Here is an 18,819-nt window from a genome sequence, read left to right as displayed (position 1 = left end):
AAGTCATCTGTGAAATACCTGTCAGTCCATAACAGGACTTGCTTGCAGCCACATTCATCCATGGCTGGCCCCTTATGTTTGAAGAGCATCTCATTAAGGTTTCATCCTTTAACCTGGAACCTAAGGAATGTTTTGACATCTTGGAAATTGCTGAAAGCACTACTGCCTAGCTTCTGCCCTCCTGTGCAAAGCACTTGTTTAAGCAGAAATAGCTTGAATCTTTTGCTGATGAAACATCTGTGATTATTTGCTGTTCTCTGCCTGTATTGCTGTGGCCAAGCTGCTTGGATGAGACTCAAAGATCAACAGGTAATTTAAAAAATGAGTCCCTGGATAAAGCAGCATAGGTCTTGCTTGGTTTTTTTTTTCAGTGTTTGCTTTCTCTAGATAATGATTTATGATGTCTGTTGGTTCTTTATACAGAAGGCCTTATGGAAAGCACACAGGTGGGAAACACCCCTCTTACTAGCAGAAATAATATTCCCCATCCCATTTTATACCTCAGCTTGCTGCTCCTGGGCCAGCATTTCTCTCAAATGCACACACTTGGTGTGTGCCCTTCCAGTGCCTGAGAGGAAGGTTTCCACCAGAGAAGGAAAACAAGATGTGACACAATGTTTATCTCTGTCAAAAGCAGACATTGGTCCATCTCTTGTATTTTTATTTGTTTAACCCACTGGTATTTCTGACTTAAGCTTGCTCTCTAGGATCTGTTGACAATAGAAGCTTCTCAGTACTTCAGGTGATAACAGTAGATGATAACAGAGACTTGTTTTATTGCTGTATCTAACAAAATTTAAATCACACATCACAGCGTATATGTGCACTATTAATATATTTGATTTAGTGTTCATTTTAATAGAATACTAAGAGAACAACTACACTAATTAGTTTGGACAAAATCACAGCAATGTATCATATGTTAATGATACCTTTCTAATTGTTATTTCACTATATTATTCTGAGAACCTTGAGCTTGTTAAATTTCCCAGGAGTGCTTTTCTCTGTTATGACTTCGCTGGAGATTATCCTCTGTATGGAGCCACAACTCTCAAAATAAAGCATTAACTGCAGCAATTATGCACTTACACCAGCTGTATTTTAAGGACAGTTGTTGAAGAAATACCTAATAGACTAGATATATTTGGAAAAAATTGGTTGTCTAAATTTGACACAGATTATGGTTATTCTTTCACATGTGTTGAGGTTACAGGTAGCTGCAAATATCCTTATTTTGAGTAGTCTGAGTGAATAGATGTAGTTTAGAGGTAATTACACAGTAGTCCAGCAGTGCTGTTGCTGTGAACTTTCCCAGCATATTTAGCCTTAAAAATCTTCCCTGTTTTTACCCGTGAGGCTGGTTCTCGCATGTGGGAAGGTGAAGCAATATCACCTCTGCTTGAATTTTCAGTCTTCAGAACTGAAGTCTTTGGTTGGTGTTTTTTTCTCCCCTTTCCTCCAGAAGGCTCCTCTGAAAGCTGCCTGCTCTTACTGTTGTAAACTCCTTAAAGCTGACATAAAATTACCACCTACCCTCTGCCAGGGTTCGTTTAAACAGCTCTTCGTTAAACAGCGGCTGTTTATTTTCCTATTGCATCAGTACAAAAGCAATCATTTCCCTCCTTAGACTCTTGACTTGTTAAACAAACCAGAATTATTTGTTTTCCCTTTGGAAGACATGATCTTCATTCCTCTTAACCACTTTTCTGAACCTCAGTTCCAGACTGAAGTCAGCCTGCTGGCACGTGCATGAGAAGAAGAGTGAAAACCACTATTCTAGAGTGCTTTTTTCTGAAACCTGGCCTAAATATTTCCCTGCTTTTGCAGCACTCTTGCCTGCATGGCCTTCACCTGCTCACATGCAGTTGACTAATCCTATTATCAGCTAGTATGTCCCTATCTTTGTTCTCCTCCGTCACTGCCAAATGGTGAGGCCCCAGTCAGCAGGAAATTTGGTAGTTCATGACCTGCAAGTTGATTTAATGAGATCTGTCATGATCTTTGTGATCCCTCCTGGTGACATTCCTGCTCACCAGGAGCAACTTTTTGGCACAGCCTGCCCAAAAATAAAGAAAGAAGAATCTGTCTTTGCTCTTTCAATGTTCAGAGAAGGACATCCAGTGTCCTAAATCTAGGTATGTCTGCCTGACTGTTGCTTTTATGCTGGTTTCCATAATCTCCATTTCCTTGAAATCTTGACTCTCCAGGCCCTAAGGGGCAGTGTACTAGGTTGGACTGAATACCCAATTTCTGTATCCATTCCAGAGATGCTGATAGCAGCTCAGAATCTGGGTATTTTCATACTAGAAATGCAAGATGGGTCTTATCAGACTAACTTCAGATGCTCTGATGTGCTTCTGTGCTTTAGAGTTGCCAGGCAGATGTTCAGAAAAATATCTGTAGGTGCCTATACTGACCTTAACACAGTATTGCTTTCAAAAACAGATTTTGTGACTCAAGGGCTTTTTAAAATTATTTAATTAACTTGGTATCTTGATTCCTTACTAAAATCCAGTAGGTTCCCAGTTGTTACAAGTGCTAAAATTAGCTCAGCAAACTGAATTTTTGGTTATTTTCAGTAAGGGTACATTTTATTCTCTCTCACTGGCTTTGGAGGTTTCCATGCTCTGAACGCAGTCAGACCTCCACAAAGAGCAGGCATTTTGCTTTTCTTTTGGCTCTGAGTAATTTAAAAGATGAAAACTCCACCTGTTGGGTTTGGCTGTGATGTGCTGGCCGACACGTCCCGCTGTTCTGCGCAGGCTCTTCCTGGGGTCAGGTGAGGTGTGGACAGAGCTGAGCCATTCCAAAAGAGAAGATGTTTCCTTAAATCTCTGGGCATTAACTCGAGTGCAATCGTGTTGGCTGCTGCCTTAAAATATGATGTCACCTTGCCCCAATCACAGCCCATTTTCTGGGAGCGTGATGTGAACTCCCCAGAGAAGCATCCTCTGAGTGACAGCAGCATCCCGTGCGGCCGTTGCTAAGCGACAAGATTCGGCTTTCAGCAGGATCTAATTTTAAAGTATTTAACCCTAGATCTGTCAAGGTTCATTATTTCCAGTGTGCTGGTTAATCCCTACTTGTTGGTGCCCAACTTCACCAATGTGCTGTTCCTCATAGTGGTGCTGTTTTATTCGTCACAGATAGTGTCTCAGAATGAGGAGAAGTCAAAACGCCCTGGGTAGAGCTCAATACCAAATTTCATTTTAGCTCTGATCTATACACAGAAATATGGGACACAATTAGAGGTGAAAATCCTACATTGCTGTTCTGGGAATCTTCCGTTCTTTGCTGGCTTGTGCAAGTGGCTCACCCCTGCTTTCCTTCTAAGGAATGCTGGATTTCAAGTGAATGAGGGCTGGTGGCAATAACAATTAAGCTTCAATTTTTAGTAATATTATGTGTCCTCTTGTTTCTTGCTGTATTTCATCTTGGTTAAGAAGCTTGTCATCTTACCTAAAGGCATTTGAAAAAAAGGATGAAATTTTGAAATTTGAGGGGGTTTTAATACAGGAAAACTTTAGTTCTTTTAAATCATTACAGATAATTATGAAGATAATTAGAGATAATTCTACAGAGAATTTTTGTTGGTGTTTTTTGTGGGGGTTGTTTGGTGTGGCATTTTTTTTATAGTTATCTGCATTTTAATTCTTTCTGTAGTGTAGAGTCCTGGAATGCTACTCAGGTATTTTACAAAAAAAAAAAAAAAATTAAAAAAAAAAAATTTCTGACCATCTGACCAGCTGTGCCACTCTTTGATTGATTACTACACATCCCTGTAAGTGCACTCAAGTCCACTGCTTCCTTCTTAATGTGATATCTCATTCAGCTGAGATAATGCTGCTGTAACTGGTCAGTATCATAACAACAACAAAAGAAAAAACACTGTGAACTGCACAAGCTCTTCCTCCCCCAAATGCAGTAAAATTGAAAAAAATTTAGATTATTCATATTTTAAATGCTAATATAGCTAATCTCAGCCTCATAATTCCACCTAGGCTTTTTCCTCCTCCTGTTGTTAGGGTTTGAAACCGACCCCACCTTGCTCCTTGTGCTGTATCTCCTTCCCAGTGCACACTAATGCACAAAGGCAAACCTGTCCCTGCCAAGGCACTTTTTTCAGCAGCTGATTTGATCAGGATACTCTCCTGCTGCCTTTTAATCCTCCCTTCCACTGCTCCAAGTTCCCATTCCCATCTCTGGGCTCATGCTGCCCAAAAAACTGTTTGTGGCTTTCTCCTCCTGCGTGCTGTGTTGTGCCTTCTCCCTGTGCTGTCAGTGAGGAGCCCTGCCCCACATCTCCTCCATCCCCCTCTTCTTTTGCATCCTGGTCTTTACACATCAAAGACCTGGCTTTATTTCATTCCAAAAGTCCAAATTATTCCCAGAGGCACCACAGTTCTTTAAAAAATAATCATAAAAAATTCCTGATCAAAATGGTTCCTAAACTCCTGGTAGATCTCCCAGCTCTCTCCTTTCTCTGCTCATGTGTCTGTCTCTGGAGAGAAGACAAAGCCACAACATCTTTGCTGTGGTAACAGCTCCAGGTTTGTGGAAGTTCCTTGCATGGGTAAGTCAGGACTTCTTCCCCAGGCTGCAGATCTGTGTCACAACTGGGGTACACAAGAGAGCACCCACTTCTCACTCCATTATCTTCACCATGCTCCTCCTCCATTATTTCTTTCTATACGAAATCAGCAATTTCTCTCCTGGGATTCAATGTATATTGGTTTAATTTTTCTTTAACCAGCAAACGTGCAAGACTGGAATTTCAGCGTGGGCAGTTCTAGCCAGTCTGAGGTTTCTCAGCTATGGCCCCTACAAGTGTGAAGAAAAGCAAGAAATGAGGCTCTAGAAGATGTCCAGACCTTCAACAAAAGATGGCAGAGCTAGGGAAGAGGTTTCATTTCCCTGGAGAGGGGGAATTCCACATTCAAACCCCAAAGGTTTTGAGCTGTTACTAAGTTCTGCTGGTTTCTGGAGTGAGTATCAGTAAGGATTTGCTGTGGAGGGAGAGCAGTTCCTGCTGTTGCACGCAGGGCTGGTATGTGTTGTACCCACGTGGAATGTGAGATGCAAAGTTCAGCTCTGACTTATCGCAGGCAGCTGCCTGCTCAGTTTTTCCATCTTCTCGTCCTCAGCAATTTCTTTCTGTACAAAGGCACCGCTCCCCTGGCCGTGCACACACCCTATAGATGACTCAAGCTATTTAACCTATGGGCTGGGAAGGGACATGAGAGAGAGAGAGAGAGACTTGTTCTCATTTCTATTTTTAAGTGCTGTGGAAACACTGAAATCACGATAATGAATAATAATTTAATAATTAAACTGGTCTGTGAGGCGCACTATCTGTACATACATATACATTTTTTAAATTTTTTTTTTTTACTACTTGCCTTTTTTTATCAGAGCAATCAGGTTTTGACGAGGTGAAAGGTTATTCTTAACGAGCAGTCTGTTACAGTCACCATGAGAAATAACGAGCGTGCATTGTGAGCACACATCCTGCTGTTCAGACTTGCCGTTGCTACGATAACAGAAACAAAACACCAGTTTCGGGTGCTCGCAGCTTCCGAGGATGTGGTTTATTTGCTGCTTGTGATAGTCTGATGACTGAAGATGGCTCTCTTCCAATCATTTTTGATTTTTTCCTGTCTCTTAGAAACCCTTTTGTTGTGAGTACTTTTGAGGACATAAGTGATGACAATGAAGTTTATTTTCCCAAAGCACAGAAAACATCCTGGATAAGCTGAAATATGTTCTTTGTTTATTTCTTTACCTGCACCTATTCCCAGGGTCTGTGAGTAAAAGTTCTGACTAATAAGACAGAGGGGAAGACACGGTTTGAGCAGGGAGGAGAAATGAGCCTGAAAATAAGATGATTTCGAAACAATCACTGTAATTCTTAAATAAATTAGTTGTCTTGAGACAGCACCTAGAATTCAACACCCATTGTAGCAGCTGCTGAGCACAGGCACAAGGGAAGGACAGCCTGTTACACTGTCTATCCTTTGCTGTCTGTTCTCCCCATGGCAACAAAAATGCCATGAGTGTTGGCAGGGATTCCTTTGCTCCCCACGTCACCTTTGAGCTTGCATTAAGCCCAGTTGCCATAACCTGTATTTATTCCCGTGGGTGTGGCACAGAAGGCTGTATTTTGGGGGTCCTGTGCCAACCACCCCACACCGCTCAGCATTCCACTGCCATGAGCTCTCTCAGTCCAAACTTCTTCCAAGAGGAGCAGTGCCCTGCAATCACTGCGTCAGTGCCGTAGGAGCCTCAGGACACCGCGCTGCGGTGACACGTCCCTGGGCTGCTGTGCTGGGACAGCCTTGCTCTCCAGGGAGAGGTGAGAATTAAGGATGGGCTTGAGAGGAAACTGAACAAGGAAGACATTTTTTGCACAGCTGACTTTTGGGGAAGTAGCACTTGCAGCTGCCACAGCGAATCAAATGGATGAATCGGAGAATTTCCTGCGAGAGAGGGAAAAAAACCCTCAACCAACAAACCAGCTAACTTTTGTCACCTGTGCTTTCAGGGAAATTTGCTGAAGCTGTTTGCCAAGAGCCACCCTGAGATAATTGATAAATTACAACGCTTTATGTTCCTTACATTATAGGGACTGTGGGATCTGTGAGAAACTGGGCAAGAGACAGTACCACTTTAAAACACAGGAGGCTGGCCTGATTCTTAAATACACTGCAGTAGGGCTGTTCTGATGAGCCTAAAAATCCTGCAGCCAGCTCTCAGCCTTAAAGCAGTAAAAGCACCCAGCTTTCATTTGCTCCTTTCACTTGTTCCAAGCAACTGGCATTGCCTCCTATGATGAAGTACACTTGGGTCTTGTCTCTCTGGGGAGATGCAGGAGAATAAATTCTGTGCTCTTCCACTCCGAGTGCTCTCTGCCCAGTCAGGAACACTGCTGTTGTCAGTGGGGAAGCAATTCATTCTGCCACAACTAGGTACTGCAATTCCCTGAGCTCCTCTCCCAGCCTTCAGCTGTGAAACCTCTCTGCCAGCATTCACTGCACCAGAGACAGGAGAACTGCATCACAAAAGCAGCTCTGGAGGCAGCACAACCTCGGGAGTGCTTGCAAAGTGTGTTCAAAGTATTTCAGTGTAACATTTCAATGAAAGACACATCCTAGAAAATGCAAACTTGGTTGGAGTCAAATGTAAAGGCTTTGAATAATTTTCCTATACAAAATTTACTGCACTGACATATAAGGATATACCATGGAAGGCATGCTGCTCTTAACCCTGATCTGTTTGCAGCAGTTGCTAACCCCATTTGCTTTGCTAGAAAACTTCTGTAGGGGATGCAAAATGGAGTGGAAAGAGAAGTGTATCTGCTGTAATAGTTCAAAATTAGAGCTTCCTTATTTCTTCCAGGATTGCTGTTTAAGCTCTTCTAGTCAAACACAACAGCAGCAAGATGATTTGGATGAATGATGACAGTGTGTGTTTTGCCTATCTCCCCTTTTACACTTCCTAAAAATGCACAGTGATTTTGTTGGCAATAGGGATCAGCAACGTGTCCTCCAACACTAAGGCTTCCTGTGGAGACACAAACATATTTACTAATCTGGCCCCTGGGTCATGTTTAGGGCTTGCCAACTTCACTACTGTGATAAGCAAAAGAACAGCACACACTCACCATCAAAGCCTCAAGACTAAGGAAAAAATTAGCTTCCATTATGGGCACCTTCTATCCACACCTACTTGAGGGGAACAAAGACAAAAGGAGGTAACAAAGCGATGATTTATCACCTCTAGCACTACCCACTACTGAGGAACAGCTATGAAGACACCGTGCTGAAATCAAGTGGAAAAAAATGATACCATGGAAACGGAACAAAAATAATAATTTGCTGCTACATCTCTGTCCTAGACCAGGAAGCCCTTAACCGGCAAATCACCAGATGCTCAGCATATACTGGTGAAGTCTCATCACATTTTTGCCTTATTACTTTTTTCCTTACACATCTGTTTCCAGTCATGTTCAGAAACAAAATTCTGCATTGCCTGAGTACTGGGCAGTACCAAATACACCTTTTATTATGTTTTCAGTTTCTGCTTGAAGTGCGCTGATGGTGTACACACATTTAAATGTTTGGCTGTCTGGGGATAAAGAAGCAAATGTGAGGTAAGTAGCAGAGCCTCAGCAGTCTCAGAAGGATGGCTGACTGTTGGAAAAGCTCAAAGGTGGCTCTGAAACAGAGACCAACACACTGGAGAGAAGGGAGTAGAGAAGGGCCCCTCCAGGACAGCACTGGGTACAGAAAGCCAGAATCACAAAATCACAGAATTGTCTGGGTTGGAAGGAATCTCAGGAGAGCATCCATTCCAACTCCTGCCAGGGCAGGGTCACCTGGAGCAGGTGATACAGGAGCGTGTCCAGGTGGGGTCTGAGTGTCTCCAGGCAGGGAGACTCCACAGCCCCCCTGGGCAGCTGTGCCAGGGCTCTGCCACCCTCAGTGTAAAGAAATTCCTCCTCACACCGAGGGGGAACTTCTCGTGTTTCAGTGTACAGACACTGCTCCTCGTCCTGGCACTGGGCACCACTGAAAAGAGCCTGGCACCATCCCCCTGGCACCTGGAGATATTGATGAGATCCCCTCTCAGTGATGCCCCAGACTGTGGAATTCGGGTTTCTGCATTGTGAGGGCATTGCACAGCCCAGGATCTACCTGTGCTCTCCTTCACTGGGATATAAGGGATACGCTCACTATCTCCTTGTGAAAAATGCGTATTTTATCATTGGCTTTTCGCAAACATTAAAATGAATATTATATGTGTTATGTTAGAAAGTTAGGCTGTGTTAATTTTTTTAGTAGTGTGTTAAATATAGTTTAAAGTTAGAACATAATGTTAAAATAGAAACTATGCTGTGTAAGATACTTTGTAAAGAAAGGACTCCCACCGAGACAGCAGCCAAAGGACACCTAAGTCTTTCAGAGAAAGAGAATTTATTGCCCCATTATCAGAAGAAACTAACTTCTTCCTGCCTCGCTCAGCCGTGAAGATGCCATTAGGAATAAGAGGAAGAAGTTGACGAGGCCAGACAGAATCCTGTGTTTGAATGGAATTTATGCATCATCTATGAGGTGTATGAATATGCACCAGGCTGTTGCTTTTAAGGGTTAATCCACTGTTAATGTGTGTCTTTTTTCGGGCTTATTTTGCCCAGACAAAGGTACCCGGACGTCCGTAACTCTTTGTTTTTATTGTCTCACATTGTCCTAATCCAAATTGTCCAAATTATTATTACCCTAAGGAAATTGCTATTTTTGTAACCATTTTATTATCATTAAACTTTTAAGATTTTAAAAACAACTGACTGGCGTTTTTCACATCCTTCAGAGAGGGTGGAGGTTGTGGGGAGGGCCAGGCGCGGGCACGGACACGCACGGGGCGCTGAGGGAAGAGCCGGACCCGCCTTTTGTTCCACCGAGTCCGCCATGGGCCGCCAGCACCCGCGGCTGCCTCAGCGTCTGTGCGAGTCCCGGGGCTCCCCCTGCCGACAGCGCTGCCCCGCCGGGGAGCCGCGGGACCGCCGGGGGCACGGTGCCAGGCAGGAATGGCGCCGGGGCACCGGAGCATCGCTCGCCGCCCCCACCCATCGCGACTGTGGCGACATGAACCCCCAGCCCCGTTCGCGGGCGAAGCTTTTTGGGCGGGGCGGCGCCCCGTAGCCGTCGCACGGCCCCGCAGGTGTTGCCGAGGCAACGTTACGAGAGCCTCGTCGGTATCACGTGACCAGGGCCGCCCCCGAAACCACGCCCCCCTCCGGCCGCCATCTTGGAAGTTGCGTCAAGATGGCGGCGCCGCCGGCTTAAAGCTCCGCCCCCGCCGCCTCACGCACGGCGCGGTTGCATCACCGCGTTCCTGCCGCCCTGAACCCGGAAGTGCGTCTTGCCATTCGCGGGCGTGCGAGGCCGGCGGGAGCGCCCGAGCCCGGCCGAACCCAGCCGAGTCCGCCGAGCCGAGCGCAGCCGAGCCGGCGGGGCGGAGATGGCGGCGGCGGCGGAGCTGCAGGGGAAGTACCAGAAGCTGGCCCAGGAGTACTCCAAGGTACCGGGCACCAGCTCCCGTCCCCGCGGGGCCCGCAGCCCCGGCGCCGCTCGGGGCTGCAGCGCTGCTTTCCGCGGTAGCGCGGAGTGCCGGGGCTGAGGCGGGAGGTGCGGGTTTGCAGGTGCCGAGGGAGCGCGGCAGAATGGCCTCGTGTGCAGGACGTGCTGGCATGCCCACACCGGGCTCGGCTGTGACACTGGCGGTGCTCTCCCTCGCTCTCCCCTTCCAGGTGGGCGCGGGCCTTGGTTTTGCCCGCTTGGCGGTGAACATTTGCCCGGTGTCGGTCGTGCTCCCACCCGAGTGAGCTCCCGGCTGCGGGAGCTCGGTGCTGGCAGTGTCCTGGAAGTGAGCAGGACACTTGCTTCCACGTTTGCCTCCTGTCTGTCCCCCTTCTTCTGCCCTAGGCGACTTTGCATCCCGTTGCTGGTGCTGCTAGGCACAGGGTTTGCAGAGATGTGTAGCCCGTAGTGGAGAATGCCTTTCCTTTCCAAGGTGCCTGAGATGACTTGTGAAATAGCGGAGCCTTGCTTAGCACAGAGCCCTTCATTCTTTCTTCTTCACTAAAAGGAAGAGGAGACTCTCAGTCTTGAGTGGCAGGGTCCTTCAACAGCCTTGGGAAGAAAGGCTGAGCTTTTTGTGCAGCCCCACATCAGCAAGTGGCACAAGGCACTTGTCTGTGTTTGACACTTCTCCCAGCTTACAGAACCGTGTCTCTAAATACTCTTCTTGGAACTGTTACAAAAACACCATGTGTAGCATGTAAATAGTTTACAGATAGATAGCCTTTTAATGCTGCCACAAAATAGTTTTAAGGACGTTTAATTTGCTTTGCAGCTTTGTAGGTCACAGAATTCACATGCCTTGTTTTTATACAGAGGCTCTGTTATTCCTTGTAGATCAGTAGTGGCTGAGGATGAGATAATGGAGGGATTTTGGTGCTTGATTCCTGAATGAGTATTGGAAATGTGGACTTCTGACTCCAGCTTCCAAAAGTTCCTGCTGCTGGATCCTTTCTTTTAGTATCATGGTGCCCAGAAGCTTTCTTTGAGCTTCACCATGCATTTATCAGCCTGTGCCATTTCTCCTTTGCTGGAACTATTTTTTTCATTGCATCCCATTTCTCATGCAGTGCAGCTCATTGTGGGACTCCCCTTGAGCCCTCTTCTCTTTGTTGTTGGCTGCTTGTTGTGTGCAGGTGGAAATGCAGAGTAGCCCTGGAGTAGCCTGCTCACTTAAAGATGCTCTGAAAGCCAAGGAGAGAGGTGGACAAGAGTCTGACAGACTCAGGCAGTGCTGGGGGAAGTCCCTGCCAAAGGATTGCTTTTCCTCTTGGTTCACAGACCAGTCCAGAAGAAGGATGAGGAGAAGAGACTCTGAAAACATACAAGATGCAGCTGCTGTCTCCTGAAGGAATATTCAAAGCAGCTTTGTGGCAGCCTGTGTGGGTCCCACTCCAGCTGGGGTCTGTGGGTGCAGCAGGACTGAGCTGCTTCATTCCCTGCTCCTGACATGTTCCTGCTGTAGTAACTGTGGCACAGAGTGGAAGACTCCTGCACTGCTCCTTCTTGCTAGGGAAACCCTGTGCTTGGAAGTTTTTCTGTGGTGCACTGCTAGGTTTCTTGTCTTGCCTTTGTGATGCCTGAGCAGCACAGTGGGAATACTGCAGGGGAAACAGCTGTGCTTAGCAGTGACTTCTGACCTTTCAAATACACTCAGTCATCACACTGAAACAATGAGCCACTGCTGTTTTACTGAGTCTTGCCTTTTATGCACCTGCCAGATACCTGTACAAACCCTTCTAATTTGTATCTGCAACAGCTGGACTCACACATGTCAAATGAATGCAAACTGCCTTTGAAGAAAGCAGGATTCAAGCAATTTTCAAGGAATGGCAAGATGGAACTGTCAGTATCGTCACTGCTGCAGGGTAGAGTTACTCTGTGGAGTGACTGGGAAATAGATTTCTTGAGTATCACTTTTCACTGCAGTGACTTCAGCTCAGGTTTTGGGTACTGTATAAGTAAGGCTTTTATAGAGGGCTTTTCCTGGTATGCTTTTTATGCCTTTTTGTGTCAGTCTGTTCTCTCTGGATCATCTGCTGCCACTGGTAAGAAGTAATTTTGCATTAAACTCCTCTTGAATTGATTCAGATTGACTTTGAGTCCTGCTTGTGTTCCTGGTTATAAACAGTTTTGGGAAGAAGAGGGGAGAGATAGCAATAGCCCTGAATATAACCAAGAACTTCATTAGTCAAGGAAGAGGTTGCAACTTTTCCGTATTTGTTCCTAGTTCTTCAAATCTTAACTATATTTAAATAACTGGTCTCCAAGGGCATTTATTGAGTAAGAATTCTGTTCTATTTGACCAAAATGTTCAGGTGGTAAAGTTATTTCTTGTTCTTTGGCAAGCCAGGATATGAATTGGATGCCTTTTCAACCTGATACCACTGCTATCTACCTGAAGAGAATACTTGAAAAAGCAGTCACTCCTGGCACTCTCCTGAGAGAATGTGATGCTTTCTGCACTTTCTCATGGATGGCTTTTGTTCATTCTGCTGCCTTGCATGGTTACTGGCATCTCTTTGTTTTTCAGCTTCGTGCTCAGAACCAAGTCCTGAAAAAAGGAGTTGTAGATGAGCAAGCAAACTCTGCCTCACTGAAGGTAATCTCTAAAAACTGCTCATGTCAGGTATACTAAGCTGTGACAAAATAAGTGTATGGGGGTACTTTTTATTAAAAAGTAATGTCAATAAAAGAATGAAGAGGGAACTTGATTTTACTAAAAGAATTTCTGTTTTGCAGCTAGCCTGTTGTTCTCTGTAAGTGCTGAGTTTGTAAAAGGGGAAGGTTGATTCTTGATAATTATAGAATTAAATAGCTACTTGGGGAGGATCTGTGACCAGCTCAAGGAAGTGAAATACATTTTTTTAGTTTAGAAATGGTACTTTCTTTCTCTTCAGTGTTTCAAAAGTGTAGCAATTGTCTAACTTGTTCTTGTTTTTAATACGTAAAAATAAAGGTGAAGATTTAATTTTTTTTTTTATTGTCATTCAGGAACAACTGAAGATGAAGGATCAATCCCTGAGGAAACTGCAACAAGAAATGGATAGCTTGACCTTTCGAAATCAGCAACTTGCCAAGCGGGTGGAGCTACTTCAAGATGAACTTGCATTAAGTGAAGCTCGGGGCAAAAAGAACAAGGTATGTGCTGAAGGCAAAAAAAACTTGCTTAGCAGATGTCTCTGCTCCTCACCTGTCAAAGCCTTATCCTGAGTGTTAGAAGTAGATATTTTGTGGCAAGGGTTGAGCTGACTGTTCTTGTCAGAACTTGTGTTATTTTACCTGATGTGAGTGAAAACACCCATAAAACATGTATTTTTATATATATATATATATATATATATATAGATATATATATATATATATATATATATAGATATATTTATATATATATATTATATATATATATTTATATATATATATAAAATGCATGCTGTGTAGTTCTCTACTCTTCTAGTCTGTCAGCTGACTGATGCTGAATTGCTTTCTTCTTTTATGGATATTAAGTGTTCAAAAAACTGGGAAATACTTTGGAGCTCTGTGATTAGTCAGCTGCTATGCAGAAAGCTGATCACTCCTCATTTCCCATCCCCACCTCTTTCTAATTTTGATGTTGGTAGTTAACTCTTCAGCCTGTGATCATTGCTTTTCTACGTGAACCTTGCCAAATGCTTTGAAATCTAACTTTTTAGCTCCTATTCTTTGTTATTTCAAAATGGCAGAATGATTCCAACACTGTGATCTTTTTCTGCCAGAATACTTGCTGATTAAACCTGGTGATGTCATATTCTAAGACCAGCTGTGCCTTCTGTAGGTAGCATCACAATTCCAGGGGTGGTGTGCTTGGACTTCAGTAATTCTCAAACATCTCTTGCATTTTTCCTCATGAAGAACCCCTTTTAATTACTTCTGTCTTTTCTTTTTGGTGCTGTCTTTTCTCAATGTGCTGTAGTTATCAAGACTGGCTTTAAATAAATCATTGAATTGATTAGTAATATGATCATCTTCCTTACTCTTCCCATAAACTCTTGCCCATTTTTCTGCTGTCCCATTCCTTGACAAGCGCAGTGTTTCTGACTGCATTATTCGTGCAGCACAATAGATTGTTCTTTCAAATGCAGTTTGACCCTTCTGTTCTTTTATTTCAAACTCTGTAAGTTATTGTTTTGCTAGCTGTGTTTCCAAATTATCAAGGACATCAGCCTGTCTTTAGGAGCTTTGCAAACAATTGCCACTGAGTTTCTATCCTGTTAAAATGCACAGCTGTAGTTCCCTGATCTGTGTTAGAGTGCAGTCCTTTTAGGAGGAGCAGAACATGTGCCCATATCTCAGGTGGAGTTCACAGGTTGGCATCAAATACAGAGGTGACTTTTCTGCCCTACATATCCCTAGTTCTTGAGGTTTGGTGTTGAGTTTAAATGCATAGAGTCTCCCCTGGGTTTGGTGATAGTACCTTTCTTCAGCAGTTTGGTGTGTGGGATTCAGTGGTGCTCTGAGTCTTTTGGATTAAATGAGTAGAAAATGAGACAGGCAGAGGGATGCGTGTGGTTGATGGGCAGGGAAGACCTTGTGCTTCCATGGCACCTTGTGCAGCAGCCTGCCTTACACCTGGCCCCTTGCTGGGCACAGATGTGCCTTACACAGAGATAGGAAGCCAGCTGAGCCTGGGTATGGAGGGTTTTGGGCTCCTGCGTGCACGGGGTCATGCAGGATTCCAGTGAATTCAGGTGGGCTGCTGCCCATCCAAGGGATTGATTCCCTGTGAGTGTGAATGGGACCCCTGAGTGGAGGCTTTGCCAGGCAGTGCTGTACCACTGCAGGGCCACAGGGGTGTGAAGGAAAGGAAAGTGTGCTGCCTTGGGGCTGGTGCTGGGTGCAATATTCACACCTTTGGATGTATCAGTCAGTGTCAGCAGGATATCTCCTGGTGTGCCCCTTCTGGGAGTTACCTGTGGAGCTGTTCTCACAACCCTGGGACTTGGAGATAATGAGTGCATTTTGACTCTTGTAGAAAAGTGTAGAATCCTCATCTCAGCTGAGTCAAGAACAGAAAAGTGTCTTTAATGAAGATCTTCAGAAGAAAATAGAAGAAAATGAACGACTGCATATACTTGTGAGTGAAATTTTGTTTTGCCTTTATTGTTGGTTCAGAGAACTGGTGTTATAACCAAAGATATGGAAAGTAAAGTGCTGTCTGAAAACTGGTAGGTTTAGAAGCTTAGTTGTATGCAAAGCAGTAGATTAAATCAGATTATTTATAAGCATGTTCACTAGCCAAATAAAGTATTTTGACTTTGGATTCTTAAGACAGTGTGTGGAATCACATAATACGTGTTTTCTCATTTAGGTTTTTAACTTTTGGTGACAGCTGCCCTACTGAAAATAGCCTGGTACTGATAGGAAATTTCTTATTAGTTCATTTACTGTTTCAGAATTGCTTTAAAGTTTAAAATATTTTCTGCAAGTTGCCGTAATTAGGAGCTACTTCACCAAAGTGGAATGCATTTCACTTTAGAAAACTTGAGAAAAACCTCTTGGCTCAAGTTCAGTTTTTCATGTGCCTGCTGTTAATCAGCAATATATTTAAAGAATGATTACTACTGCAAAACTTTCCTGAATGTTTTCTCTGTAAACAGAATAAAATTTCTCTTTGTCTAAGAACTGGTAATTGCTGTTAACCTGATCTGCCTGATGAAATTGGAGTAACTTAAAGGACTGGATTCAGTAGTAAAATGAAGCTTTTTAAAAGAGATTTTCTTTTCTCTTCTTCCTGTAGTTCTTTGAAGCAGATGAGCAGCACAAACGTTTAGAAGCAGAGCTGAGGAGCAGACTGGAGGTTTTGGAAACAGATGCTGCCCAGCACCAAGCTGTGGTGGACAGCTTAACAAAGAAATACACAGAGACCATAGAAAAGCTGCAGAGTGATAAAGCCAAACTAGAAGTAAGGAGTTTTTCCTCTTGCTTGCAAGTTTGAAAAGTTTTGAAATGCAATGTCTTGCTGTGTCAGCACTTACATTGTGAGATTATCTTCTTGCATAAAGATCAAGTCTCAGACACTAGAAAGAGAAGCTAAGGACTGTAGGCTTCGAACTGAAGAATGGTAAGTGGCTTTATTTCATTGATGTAAAGAAATTATTGCTGTGAAACATTAACTGGATTGTTTTTAAAGAATAATTCTATTTTAAAAAGGGATTTAATTGAAAGACTTTGATAAAACTCAATTTGTATTATCATGAGGACAAATGTTGAGCAGTGCAGGTCAAGCCCCCCTTTCCTTTGCTGTGTATGGAACCAGATAATTCCACTAGACAATTTCTGCTTTCAGTAAGAGCAGTTTTGTCTCCAAGCTTTTTCAATACCAGTAATGTTGATGAAAGTTTGAAAAATTTTTTTATAATGCAAGACCATAGGAAGTAAAATTTCATATGAAACAAAAATATGTGAGTTTGTAAAAAAACTCCTTCTAAGAACAAAGTTTGAGTAACATATGCTGAGAGAACTGATTGAAAAGAGTTTAAAAAATCCCCCTTCACTGCAAAAGCTTCTTGAACAATTGTTTTTCTTCAGGTATAGTGTTCTCAGCTAGAATATTTGAAAGTTTTTATCAGAGAGTTACATTGTTAGTTTTGGAAAACTTTCATTGTCTTGAAGACAAGTTGTAGAAGTTGAGGACTGTGGCCCAAATCAAATTAGGGCACAATTCTCTGAAGTTCATTAAGCTGCATTTTTTTAGAAGTTTCATGTGCAGTATAGATCTTTAATGTAATGAATAAGATGTATAGTAAATTATCAGATGCAGAGTTCCTTCTTTCACATGGTTGCCCTCAAGCGTGTATTTTAATTATGTTGATAGATGTGAAGATACTTGAATCCAATAACTCCATTGATACAAGTCAGAGTTTCATTAAAAATGACTTACAAAAGAGGAGGAAAGCTGTGTTTGGCTGCTGCTTGCTTTTTTGAGGTGTTTGAAAAACTGTAGTTTTAATCTGCTACTAGGCAGTTCAGGCTTATCATGTTCTGTGGTAATTGATGTTATTGCAACAAGTTATCTCTACTATTTTAATTTATACTGTATTAAGTTTTTAAAAGTAATAAAGCCTGACACTTCATTTTAAACACTGAAATCACTGTCTGTTGAACACATGGCAGGATGTGTCCCTGAGAATACTGCCCTTGTTTCCCTGCTTTGTCAGGGGAAGGGATCCATTTGCCTCTGACACCCACACTTTACTCAGGAAAGCCAGAGGATATGGGACTTGACAGCCTGCATGCTTTGAAAATTAAAGGGCAGAATGTAAGGCAAAACATGTCAAACTACTTGTTTGTCATTCCTGTAAGTCTGAAAAGGAAATATCAGTACATTTGCAGTTTATCTTGGAATTAATTTTCTATCATGCTCAGTGCTACTGCAGTACCTGCTGTACAGTTTCTGTGCAATTATGGAGCTGCTCTCCAAGAAAAATATTTATTAATGTGCATGAACTACCTATTGGCCAGTTTCTTCATATCTTCCTTGTCTATTTTGGATTATTTTGCTTTGTTAGAGTTGCTAAGTTTCTGTGTATCAAATAGTGTAAGAAAAGAAAAAAAAAACCTGTCACTTTGACACTTTCCCCCCACCCTCCACTATATGTGCAGGAGTTCTAGATGTCAAATGGGAAGCAAAACAGTGAAGAATTTTGGGGATAAGTTGGGTAAGGTGTGGAATTGGTCTGAATTAATAATGGAGTGTTCTTTGTAGATATATGTATATAGTGCTGGAATATGTTACTGTTCATCTCAGCAATCTATTCTCATTATATTAGTAATCCTAATTACTTAGGTTCACACAGTCAAATGCAAGTGAAGAAAATTTAGAGAAAAATCACTTGAGAATGCATCAGGAACATAATTGTCAAGTCTTGTCTGAAAGGCAGTGTCATAGCAGTGTTTAAATATGAGTTTTGAAAAGCCTTTGTGGTATCTCAAGTAGAGATGTTAATAGTTAATACATAGTTAATTGAATTATTGACAACTCATTACCTGCTTATTGGAATAATGCACTGGATGCATAGTAACTAATTTGGAGTAACTAACTTCTACCTTCCCATCCGAATACTAGTAGAAAAAAGTGCCTTCATATAGCTTATATAATAGTTGCACTATTGGAAAATAAGGTGAATTTTAACTCTGAAGTAAATGGAGCTTCTCAGGAATGGAATTTAGGATTTACAAGTTTATGGTAATTTACACTGCTTTTGTTAGGGATTAGGATTCAATGAGGATTAAATATGAGATAAAGGAGGACAAATGACTCCCACTGTATTTATTCTGTCTAACTTCTAGAAGGAGAAAGATACCTATATACTCAAGGGATGCCTATAGTGAGATATGGTGATATAGATGAAATTTTAAAGGTTTACAATATGTGTGTGTGTGTGGTTTTTCGTTTGTCTCTTTGTTATTTAGCCAGCAACAGCTAAAGAATCTTCAAGAAGCTTTGGGCAGTAGACTGGAAGAATCTCTATGCATAATTAATGAAAAAGTACCTTTTAATGACACAAGTACGTATTGCCTTGGTCTGGGTATCTTATTTTTGGGGTATCCATCTGGAGGGAGTACTCCTTATGAATTAAAATGTATTAGCTGTAAGAAATGTTGGACGTCTGAACAGACACTTGGAGGTAACTGTAGTAAGTAT

At 42.8% G+C, this 18,819-nt stretch overlaps 1 protein-coding gene across 2 annotated transcripts in view; it reads left to right on the top strand.

The window, feature by feature from the left end:
- Positions 1 to 9,911: 9,911 nt before the first annotated feature.
- Positions 9,912 to 18,819, top strand: part of PPP1R21 (protein phosphatase 1 regulatory subunit 21) — a 32,028-nt gene continuing 23,120 nt past the window's right edge. For both annotated transcript variants that reach the window (XM_009093677.4, XM_050972443.1), the window contains exons 1-7: positions 9,912 to 10,077; positions 12,670 to 12,738; positions 13,131 to 13,277; positions 15,148 to 15,249; positions 15,913 to 16,077; positions 16,178 to 16,236; positions 18,588 to 18,682. In XM_009093677.4, coding sequence (XP_009091925.2) covers positions 10,018 to 10,077; positions 12,670 to 12,738; positions 13,131 to 13,277; positions 15,148 to 15,249; positions 15,913 to 16,077; positions 16,178 to 16,236; positions 18,588 to 18,682 — 697 coding nt within the window. In that variant the 5' untranslated portion in view covers positions 9,912 to 10,017. The remainder of the gene's footprint in view (positions 10,078 to 12,669; positions 12,739 to 13,130; positions 13,278 to 15,147; positions 15,250 to 15,912; positions 16,078 to 16,177; positions 16,237 to 18,587; positions 18,683 to 18,819) is intronic.

This window comes from Serinus canaria, chromosome 3 (assembly GCF_022539315.1).
Source record: "Serinus canaria isolate serCan28SL12 chromosome 3, serCan2020, whole genome shotgun sequence".
In the NCBI taxonomy this organism is placed as follows: Eukaryota; Metazoa; Chordata; class Aves; order Passeriformes; family Fringillidae; genus Serinus; species Serinus canaria.
This window is presented reverse-complemented; position numbering and strand designations above follow the sequence as displayed.